This window comes from Orycteropus afer, unplaced genomic scaffold, assembly GCF_000298275.1.
Source record: "Orycteropus afer afer isolate SDZICR_OR568_19922 unplaced genomic scaffold, OryAfe1.0 scaffold00110, whole genome shotgun sequence".
NCBI classification, from domain to species: domain Eukaryota; kingdom Metazoa; phylum Chordata; class Mammalia; order Tubulidentata; family Orycteropodidae; genus Orycteropus; species Orycteropus afer.
Window position 1 is genome coordinate 202,625 of NW_006921697.1, and position 11,522 is coordinate 214,146.

At 40.9% G+C, this 11,522-nt stretch overlaps 1 protein-coding gene and 1 pseudogene across 1 annotated transcript; one reads left to right on the forward strand and one right to left on the reverse strand.

The window, feature by feature from the left end:
* Positions 1 to 5,657: 5,657 nt before the first annotated feature.
* On the forward strand, positions 5,658 to 8,685 carry SCGB3A2 (secretoglobin family 3A member 2). Its single transcript, XM_007943578.1, has 3 exons — positions 5,658 to 5,712; positions 8,076 to 8,281; positions 8,662 to 8,685. Exons 1-3 carry the CDS (start codon positions 5,658 to 5,660, stop codon positions 8,683 to 8,685), a joined length of 285 nt encoding a protein of 94 aa, XP_007941769.1.
* A 342-nt stretch (positions 8,686 to 9,027) lies between these two features.
* LOC103199323 lies at positions 9,028 to 9,585 on the reverse strand (annotated as a pseudogene).
* Between the last annotated feature and the right edge of the window lie 1,937 nt (positions 9,586 to 11,522).

The following is an 11,522-nucleotide window of genomic DNA, read 5'->3' on the forward strand; positions in this document are numbered from 1 at the left end:
CCCACCAAGAGGTTTATGTTGTAGTCGTTAAACAGAATACAATAATATAGATAATTATAATGCAGAATAGGGTAGAATCAGTACCACAACAAAGGCATAAGGGAAAGTTTAATTGCTCAGAACAGAGACAGCATGTTGTTTTTGTTAGGTGTCTTTGAGTTGTGTCCTACTCACAGTGACCTTATGTGCAACAAAATGAAATGCTGCCTGGTCCTGCACCATCCTCACACTCCTTGCTATGCTTAAAGTTCATTGTTGCAGCCACCATATCAATCCATCTCATTAGGGTCTCCTTCTTTCTCACTGACCTTCTACTTTACCAAATGTGCTATCTTTCTGTAAGGAATGGTATCTTCTGAAAACATGTTTGAAGTAGGTAAGATGAAGTCTGTTCATTCTTGCTTCCAAGGGGTATTCTGACTGCACTTCTTTCAGGACACATTTGTTCATTCTTCTGGCAGTGCATGGTATTTTCAGTATTCTTTGCCAATGCTATAATTCAAAGGCATCAACTCTTCTTCAGTCTTCCCTATTCATTGTCCAGATTTCACATGCATATGAGACAATTGAAAATACCATGGCTTGGATTAGGCATACTTTAATCTTCAAAGTGACATCTTTGCTCCTTAACACTTTTAAAAGATCTTTTGCAGCAAAGTTGCCCAGTGCAATTTGATTCTTGATTTCTTGATTGCTGCTTCCATGTGTGTTGATTGTGGATCCAAGTAAAATGAAATCCCTGACAACTTTAGTATTATGGTCAGCATGGAAGTAGCCAAGTCAGAGTCTCTTTTCAAGTCTGAGTATACCCCAATCAACTGGTTATCTATCATAACACTATTTGTTTCTTCATAGCACTTACCACTTGTTCTTTTATTTGCTTGTTTGTTTATCTGTTTCTTGTCTGTTCATCCCGTCATACTAACAGCTCTATGAAGGTGTGAAATTTGGTTTACTGCCCTAGTTCAAGATCTTGACACAGTGCTTGGCACACAATAGATGATCAGTAAAGATTTATTGAACAAATGAGAGAAATAAATAGTGTTGTTGATTATGTGTGCATATGTGTTTGTGTATGTGCACAAGCAGATTACTATGCATGATGTGTAAGAAGGTGGATAATTGTTGGTATTTGTGTGTGTGAATTTTGTGTGAAGTACGTTCTAGCATTTAGTCTAAGCTATCTGTGTCTACAGCCTTGACTGTGTGTCTGGTGGTCTACTATACACACCCATCAGAAATTTGTTGGCAGAGGGGTTTAAAGAGCCCCTTGAGAAAAAATTTACCCCCTAGGACAAAAAAGATCAGGAGACAAGCTCAAGATAAGACAAGGGTTAGAACACTTCCAGGGTTGGAAGGGAGAAGCACTTTTGTATGTGTACTACTGAATTTCTCTTGGATAGTGACATGGATTTAATTCTGTACCCCCAAAATATGTGTCAACTTGGCTAGACCATGAATCCCAGTAGTTTGGAGTTATGTCATGGTGTAATTTGGCAGCCATGTAATTATATAATTATTCCCCATGATGGGATATGATGTGATCAACCAAAGAATTGTAAGTGAATTAAAGTAGGATTCAATATCCTTCTGTGGTAGTTAAGGTTGTGTTTTACCTTGGCTGGGCCTGATTGAGTGGCTGGGCAGCTGGTGGTAATTATTCCCCATGATGAGACTGGCAATCAATTCCACATTGAGATCTAACATGAGCAGCTGAGTAGCTGCTTCAGGGATGTGCTCTGCTTCCCATATATGAGAATCAACTTTGGGAATGGTCTCTAGCTTATGGCGTGCTTGAACCGTGCATGTAGCTGAGCCATTGTTCAGCAGCCTGCCATGCTCTGCTGATCTTGGGACTTTTAATGGACTTGAATTAATGGCCTGTCCTGTGGTTGAGTAATATCGGGTCTGTCCCTTGTTACTTGTTGACCTTGGGTATATCACCTTCAGCAGCCAGCAGCTGAGTGAAGAAAAGCATCGGGCTTCAGTGGGTCAGGAGCAGGAGGCAGAGCTAAAGCCCAAGGTTGAGGCTGGCTTTCACCCAGCCCCTAGAGCCTGGAACTTTGAACTCATACTTAAAGCCTCCAAATTGTAAAAATAAATTCTTGTTTGTTAAAGCCATCTCACTTGTGGTATATTCTTGTCAGAGTGGCATTAGGTAACCAAAACACCTTCTTCAGGTCATAATGCTGTTCTGAAGTAAAGCTAGTTTTCCTGGGCTCTCGCCTGCTTCACTTTTCATCTTTCAAAAGATGATAGGAGAGAGAAGCAAGCAGAGGTGGAAGGATCTCAGTACCACTAAGATAGAAGAACCTGGGGCAGAATGCATCCTTTGGACTCAGGATCCCAGCGCTGAGAAACTCCTAGACCTAGGGGGTGACTGATGCCAAGACACATGGAGGTCTCCAAGGGATGCCTGACTCACAGATGTTGAAAGGAAGCAAGGACTTTCCCCCAGAGCTGGCAGAGAGAAAGCATTTCCCCAGAGCTGGTGCTGTGAATTTGGGCTTCTAGAGTCCTAAGCTGTAAGAGAATGAATTTCTTTCTGTTACAGCCATCCATCTGAAGTATTTCTGTCATTGTAGTACAAAATAACTAAGACAGATGGCTTTAACAGACTTACCATTCATGGACTCATGTCTTGGCACTTGTGAGAGGGATGCCTGTGTTTAGAAACAGAAAGGTCTGTTTTTACAGGAAGCTCTACAATATTTTAGGATGCCCTGTCAGTCAGAGTCCACCCAGAAAATCAAACTATACTAGGCGATCACATAGGAAAAATTTAACATGAGGATAATTTACAAGATGCTACAATTGCAAAAAACTTCTTTAAAATGTTAAAAAGCCAAGTTGTCACTTTGAAGGCTATAGTGTGTCTGACCCAAGCCATGGTATTTTCACTAGCTTCATATGCATGTGAAAGCTGAACAATGAATAAGAAAGAATGTAGAAGTATGAATGTATTTGAATTATAGTGTTATCAAGAATATTGAATATATCATGAACCACTAGAAGAATAAACACATCTGTTTTGGAGGAAGGACAACTAGAATGCTCTTTAGAAGCAGGAATGGCCAGACTTCATCTCTTGTACTTTGGTCATGTTATCAGAAGGGATCAGTCCTTGGAGATGGATACCCTGTTTGGTAAAGTCGAGGGTCAGCGAAAAAGGGGAAGACCTAGATGGATCGACAGAGTGACTGTAACAATGGTCTCAAGCTTAGCAACGATTGTGAGGATGGTGCAGGACCAGGCATTCTGTTGTACATAGCATCGCTATGAGTTGAAACTGATCCCATGTCATGTAACAGTAACAACAGAATAACATTTAAGACAACCAGGGGAAGGTGAGTCAATTCTGAGATTAGCAAATGCAGGAAGCTGCTAACATTTCTAATACAGAAGGGACAAAGTGAGTGGATGAGGCCCTGGGCTGGGGTCACTCAGTAGAAGCTGGAACAGTGAGTCTGCTCAACATGGGGTGGGACCACACAGGGAAGAGATTTTTGGACACAAAGAAGATGTAACCATTGCCCAACGTATTTTCTGAGGTAGAGAGATAGTGGAATGCTCTGGTTTCTCCCTTTTGCTCTCTCTCCAATCTTCTATTAGGGCCTTCCTTTAGCCAAAACTAATCAGAATCAGTTGGCAAAAGACCCTCAAAACCATAGTTAGGAAAACTCAACTTCCTACAATATTGTGCACAGGAGGATAAGTGTGCAGAATGGGTGTAAAAGCAAGAGGACAAATGACAGCCACAGATGCAAGGTGGTGTTGGCTTGGTATCCCCAGAGAGATTATGACATAAAAATAAAAGATAGTATCATCCTACAACCACTTTGTGACACAATCTTAGTGCTTTGAGGGTTTTGATAAATCATCATTTCTGGCATAGATGGTTGTCCTCAAGGGGAACAGAAGCAAAATCTGGCAGAGAAAGCAGTAGAAGTGGAGGATAGAATATATATGACAATTATATATAGTCTCCTTTATCCAGTTTAGGAGCTCTGGTGGCATAGTGCCTAAGGCATTTGACTACTAACCAGAAGGCTGGTGGTTCAAACCCACCAGCCACTCCCCCAGAGGAAGATTGGGCAATCTACTTATGCAGACATACCACCTCGGAAATCCAAGGAGGGGTTGCTGTGAGTCGGATCCAACTCATCGGCAGTAAGTTTGTTTTTTGTTTGTTTGTTTGTTTTTATGCAGTTTATGAAGTTGCAGCAGCAAGATAAAGAAATAGCAGTTAAAACTTGGTAGCTTATTTAGGTTAATCTTTCCTTGGCTTGGCATAGTTATGTGCTTTATCTTCATAATTTTATTAAATTCTCATAGTAATATCATGAAGTTGGTACTATTAATCAGTATCACCCTCAGATGGGAACAAGAGAAGCTTCTAACCTTGACTCTACACCTTATTGTGCCAACTTCTTTGACACATCATCTTCAAAATTTTCTGAGTCCCTTTCTGGTGGTGGGCATGTCTGGGGCCAAAAATGCTGTCTTGCCAGGGATCCCTGAGGTGGGACTGTAACCCATATGGGCCCTGTTCCTATTTCTCTGTCTAGTGGCTCCCTTACCCTGTACCTTGCATATGGAGGTGATGAGATAACTCAAGGAAATCCAGGCTTGATGCCTATGGAGTCATCTTGGGGTCCATGGTGGGGACCTTATTCCAGGAGGGTTGCCCGGCAAGCAAATTCCTTCCATGAGTCAGCATAAGATTTCATTTATGTGGTTGCATAAGATTGGACTGATAGAGTGATTTGAAATTCACTATTTTGGGTGATTCATTTTTTGTTTGTTTAATATAGACAATTCCTTCAAAAAATATTTTCTCAGGGTAATGCATATGAGCACACTTTTGTTATTATACCCATTTTAGATGAATAAATAGACCAATAATATAGGTATATCTAAGCCAAGATTGCACAAATAGGAAGCACTGAAGCCCAGCTTGCTAAAAACTGAGTGTAGATCCTGGTCTTATTATTTTGTATATGAGTACAGAGAAGACACTCGGTGGGTACTCTCAAAATAACTAGAAAAAAACATCAAGATCTGGTCATAGTAGGAGTGTGTGGAATAAGGGACAGGCAAAATCCAGGGAAATTTGCCACTATATGCCATTAAGCAGACTCTGTGTTATACCAGGGCTGATGTCGCCCCTAGATTACTTCTACAAGGGGTAGTTCTTCAGGTAATGTGAGTCTGCAAACTTTAAATGAATAGAAAGTCTGGAGGAAAACATTGAAACTTTCACTTTGATTCCAATATAAAAGCTTCACTTATTTTCAATGTTCTTTAAGGAGAAGAGATCTTAGAATTCTTTGACTCCCATCATTGTTCTCTGTGCATGAGGTTGTGCAAGATGTACTTGAAAATGCTTCAGTTCAGTGCTTTGTTTATCGTGGGAACACAAGGGAGAAAAAGCCTCTAATTTGTTTACTGAGGAAACATGACCTGCATGCTCTTCTCAGGGGGACAAGTCAAATAGTGGTGATTGAAATTCATGTCCTTAGTGGGTGTATAAATATGTGTGTGTGCATATATGAGCAACTGTCACACTTCGTAGGTCAGTGTAAGCACTGGTTGAGGAATTTGCTGGGTTTTCCAGTTCATTTGTAAACTCCAGGTAAATATCACAGATACCTGTCATGAAGCTAGTTACCGTCTTCCTGCTCGTGACCATTGGTCTTTGCAGTTACTCTGGTAAGTAGCCTGTAATACATGCTATATCTCTACTTCTCTGTTAATAGGGGTATAACAAGTAAGCCTAGGTTTACCAACAGTGGAACATGGTGGAAGAGGTTTTAGAACCAAAGAATAGGAAGGTTGGAAGGGATTTCCCATACCTCCCAGTTCCAAGCTCTAATCCAATACAAGTTCCCCTCCTAATGCATTCTGCATAGGAAGTTAGTCAACTCCTACTGAGGGTCAAGAATGCACAGTTGATTTCAATCATGGTAACCATTAGTTTTCCTTAATCTTGTGTCAAAATTTGACTTTGTAACTTTTAACTTATTTCTTTTGAAACTCTATGGAACCCTTCATTATCATCTCCAAAAAATTAGCTTGCCAGGTTGATTCTCCTACATATATCTGTTTCCCTACTTAACATATTTCTTGAGTGATTACAACCTGTTGGGCTCTAGATAACCACTGGAGGATTCAGACATGAATCAGACATTTTGTCACGTCCAGGAGGGAAGATAAAACTTCCACAAGTGATTGCAGTACCAGACTTCTGTAAATGTGATGAGATAAACACCTGAGGTCTGTGGGAATATCGAGGGGGTGGGGATCAATTCCCAGAGGAGAATGGGAATAAACTCATTCTTTGAGAAAGGAGTGATTGTAATTGTGGGGAAATTGTGTTTGAGTATATCTGAAAAATGCTTCATGATGACTTCTGTTCCTTTAGAGAAGAGAAAGCCTTAGGGTCTTTCCTAGGAGTATATAATATGTACAGAGAAATACTCTAAAATATGAAATAGGCAGAATAATCCTGAGAAAACTGGTGCTGTCCACACAGATATTGGCAAGTTTGGCTTGTGATTTTTATTGAATTTTGGGAAGAATTTATAATTTCACCAGTTTTGGTTATTTTGTTGCTTTTTATTATCCAGGGATCTATGGACAATGGTGGCAACAGAAAGAAATGGGGAAGGAAATAAAAGTCCCCACTCTAGAAGAAAAGTTTGATAGGGAATTAAGAGGTGGAAGATGAAGAAAAGACAGGTGCACAGGCTTCATTTTAGGATTTGAATGGAGGAAAAAAGAGTCTAAAGGAAAATGACCCATGGCAGGACCTTAGCCAGGAGGAAGATATTTAGTTCTATGTGTGTGCTCTCCTATGCGTCTCTGTTTATACATCAGCACATAGGTTTTTGTAAAAATATATATCATACATGTTTTTCCCAAGCTCTGCTGTTTTCCTTTGATTCACCTTTTACGGTGGAAGTTAGCTTTCTAAACCAAAAGGTAGAAAATGTAATTATTGCATATAAAAGTATTGATAGTTCCTTCTTGTACCCAGAAAAAAGATCCAAATCCCTTGGCCTAGCACACAAGGCTTTAAAAATCTGACTTCTTTCATTTTTTGCAGACTCAGCTTTTTTACCCTCCCCATCCCTGCCATATCTCTTTCTGTGTTTCTGCTACTCTAGTTAGAACATCTCAATACCTTTGTTAATGTCATTTCCAAAAGGTTGCCCTTTTTTTCCCCTTGTAATCCTAATATTTGCTTCAAGACACCACTCCATCACTTTTTCTGGAAAAACTTCTGTAATATCCTTCCATGTTAAAATTACTCATCCCTTCCTTTGTGCATCCACAGAGTGTTGTCCATAGTGTTAGCACAGCATATGCCTCTCTATAGCCTACACCTCTTTTTTGTCCACTAGAATGTGTGACTTCTCTGAATAGAGCATCCTGATCTTATTCTCTATGTATCTGTAGAAATTAGCATAGAGTTGGTATCTATGTATGTGTCATTGAAATGGATTTGTTGAGAACAATTGTGTTCTCTATGCTCAGTGCATTCTTGTCCCTGAGTGTTTATCTATTATAGCTTCTCTCATTTGGCCTCAAGGCTGTGGGCTGTGAAGACCAAAGGCTAAAGCTCTTGCTTGAAAATAGACATATGCCAAACACATATCAATTCAGTCAACTGCCAGTATTTATTGCCAGGCGTGGTGTACAGTAGTGAGCAAAACATAAAGTCTTTCTTCTCTTGGAGAATATGTTCTAGTGAAAAGATAACAGGTAAAGATTTAATATTTTATGTAATAGGATTATGAAGAAAAAATAAAGAGAGAGTTATAGGCAGTACTATTTTAGATATAATGGCCATTGTAGGCCTCTGAGGAGGTAACATTTTAGGTGAAGAAAATGGACATGGAGCTATCTGGGGAAAGAACATTCCAGGGCATTGGTCTTGAGGCAGATGTTTTCATGGGAAATGATGATCAGAGGGGCTGGAATGGAACCCCAAATGGACAGAGTAGGAAGTGATGAGGTCATAGAGAGGAGCCAGCTGTGTTTCTTCACTTGACTTTTCTTTTGTCCTGTAGCTAATGCCTTCATTATGAACAGTTTGTTCTCCCCTGTCAAGAATGTCTTACCTCCCCTACCTGTGGACAATGTTCTATCCTTCATGGATCCATTGAAGGGTCTTCTGAACACTCTGGGCATTTCTGTTGAGCACCTTGTGGAAGGACTAAAGAAGTGTGTGGATGAGCTGGGACCAGAGGCAGCTGAAGCTGTGAAGAAACTGCTGGTAACTATAGGTTTTGGGGGTTAATTTGTCAAGGGGGAGGGATTAATCACCACTAGGGCCTACTTCCCCACCCGACTCCTACCTTATCCTATTCTCACCTGTAACTATAAATTTCCCCTTAATTGACCATACTCACAGAAAGTTTGCTTGTCTTAGAATCTCCCAGGAAATGCAACTTCCACATTTCCAGAAGGATTTTGGTATGATAGAAGATTGATGCTTTAGTTGTGGTTTTATGACTCTGGATAGGACTCCACCACTCTGAGACTTTGTTTCCCTGTCAGTCAAATGATGGCTAAATTAGAGTGAACCTTATTGATAAACTGTTACACATAAGCTGCTCTTATTTTTATTTTAATCGTTGTCCTTCTGCCTTTCAGGAGGCCCTGTCATACTTGGTGTGACATCAGGATCAAGCAAGAGTGGAGCTGGAGGTGGAAGGAGGATAGTGCTCTCATCCCCTGACTGAAACTCTTTTCTATTCAAATATAAAATAAACATCCAAAACTGTAGTGTCCCTGGAAAAGAATGAATAAAGCAATTGCACAGATTTTCAGTTTGTCCTCATTTTATTTACTGCTTATAAAGCAAGTTTATTTCTGCAAAGTGGAGATATCTTATGTTTATGCACAGGGAAGGAATCAGGGAAAATCCAGATATCCAACCCTTCCTTCCTCTTGTATTACTTACTGCACTCAAGTCCTCAGCAGCATCATGTGGTGTTTCCATGTCTTGCTTCAGCATCTCTACTGGGCACTAAAGATGTTGGGATCGTGAAGGGTCAGACTGGCCACTAGTTGTTCAAAGTCACCCAGGCTCCAGGGGTGACAGGTTTTCAGGGCCAAGAGATGATCTATTTTCGGGGTGGGGGGCTGATTGAAGTTGAGCAGGAGATCAGTCTGGTACTGGGTCAGCCGGCATCAAGGCTTGGTGTACTGTTACTCCTTTGCTACCTGCTGGTTTTCCTTAGCTATCTGCTGCTTGTCAGAGAGGACCCAGGCCTCTTGACAGCAGCCCCCCAAGGCTAAGTTCTCCAAAGGGAGGGGCTGCACAGCCTCAACTTGTACCGCCCTAGCACCCTGCACCCCGACAACGTCCTCAAAGTGGTACCGAGCAGCCTCTTGGCCCAGCACGTGGGCCTGTAGTTCCAAAAGTTCCACGATCAAACTCTGGTCCGTTGTGTGATGACAGAAAACTTCCTGATTGTCTGGGACCGGTCGGAGGTCACTTACATTAATTGCCTCGGGGGGTAGAATGGCGGAGAAGGCATCCCCGAACAGTGGATAGTTTTGCGTGGGCTCCATGGGCCTGAGAGTACGGATGGACACTAGAGGGGCTTAAAAAGAAACACACATGGTGTGCGAGGGAGACCACCTGGGACCAGGCAGCATCACCGCGCTCACTTTCCAGCCATCACTGCCACCTCTGGCCCGCTTTAACTCTGGGCCCTTTTCAGGGCCTGAATAGCAGAAAGGACTAACTAGATAATTTTTCCCTCGGGTCATAAACTCTGGAGAATCTATTACTATAAAGACAACTCAGCATTTTAAGTAAGACTTATATTCATATTTTTCCCTCTCCTTATGAGTCCCCAGGAGATGTAGTAAAGCCCTTGGCTATTAGCCAAAGCCTTGGTAGTTTGAAGTTACCCTGATGTGCCTAGTGAGACAGACTGGGTGGTTTACTTCTGAAATTTCTCAGCCTTGAAAACCCCATGGAGTATAGTTCTACTCTGCAACACACAAAGTCACCATGAGTTAAATAGAATGGAGAGCAACTGGTTTTGGCTTCCTGTTTTCTTATCTCTATGCTGAATACACCCATTGCTTTTAACAATTCTTTTTTTTTTCCCCTAGATTCCTCATTCTTTTAATTCCCCATTTCTAAGGCTATTTTTAGATGAGAATTTTTAGACAAGGAGTTGTGGTGTTGGCAAAGAATACTGAAAGTACCATGGACTGCCAGAAGAACTAGCAAATGTGTCCCAGAAGAAGTGGAGCTGAATGTTCCTTGAAAGTGAGAATGACCAGACTTCATCTCACCTACTTTGGTCATGTTATCAGAAGGAATCATTCCTGGAGAAGGATATCATGCTTGTAAAGTGGAGGATTAACGAAAAACGGAAAGGCCCTCAATGAGACAAATTGATACAGTGGCTATGATGATGGGCTCAGGTATAGCAAGGATTGTGAGGCTGGTATGGGACAAGGCAGTGTTTTTTTCTGAGTTATTATGAGTCTGAGGTGACTCGGTGGCACCTAATAACAACAAAACAAGGACATTTTTAAACTTAAAATGAAAAAGAAATTTCAATGTACTGTATGATAAGACTAGAGTTTTAATTTAGCTTCATTGATTTGGAGTCTAGTTTCTATTAAGTTTATCCTAGGACCACTTCATATCATTTACCGACCTGCTACAAAGTTAGGCCTTTATTACATTCTTCTTGGGCAAATGGGTTCTGAAAAATTATTTCCTTTTCCGCATTCTATCATCTATCATGATGCCAGAATTTTCTTTTCTGAACATAAATTTGTTTATAGCATGACACCCAACAGCACCATGGGAGGAAAGCCTGGCAATCTGCTTCTGTAAGATTAAAACTAACACCAAGCCCACTGCCTGTGAATCAATTCCAACTCAAAGCAATCCTACAGCTAGAGGAGAACTGCCTCTGCAGGACTCACAAAGCCTTTACAAATCTGTACAGAAATAGACTGCCACAGTTTTCTCCCATGGAACAGCTAGCAGGTTCAAACCACAGACCTTTTGGTTAGCAGCAAACCACTTAACCAATTACATCACAGGGCTCCTTGTTTCTGTAAGATTACAGCCATTGAAAACTCTATGGGGCACAATTCTACTCTGGCACATGTAGAGTTACCATGAGTCAGAATTGACTGGACAACAAATGTAATTTTTTTTTTAATCATGGTATACAAGTCCCTTTGTGACACAGCCCTTTCTAGATATGTAAGCATATCTAATTTCATCAATATTCCTTTCTTCACTTCTTCATATGTGATCTAAGCACCATTCATACTGAAGAGATAACTAACTGCCTTTTCTGTCAACACTCTTTTACACCTTAACGAAAAATCAAGTTTCTTCCCACCCAGAATACCTGTCATAGTCTACCATAAGATCTGGAATTGTGCCAGTCTTGTGACTGTTTATCTAAGATCTATTTTCTACCTTTTCCCTGCCATGTTCTGTACTGAGGGAGATGGAGAAACAATGA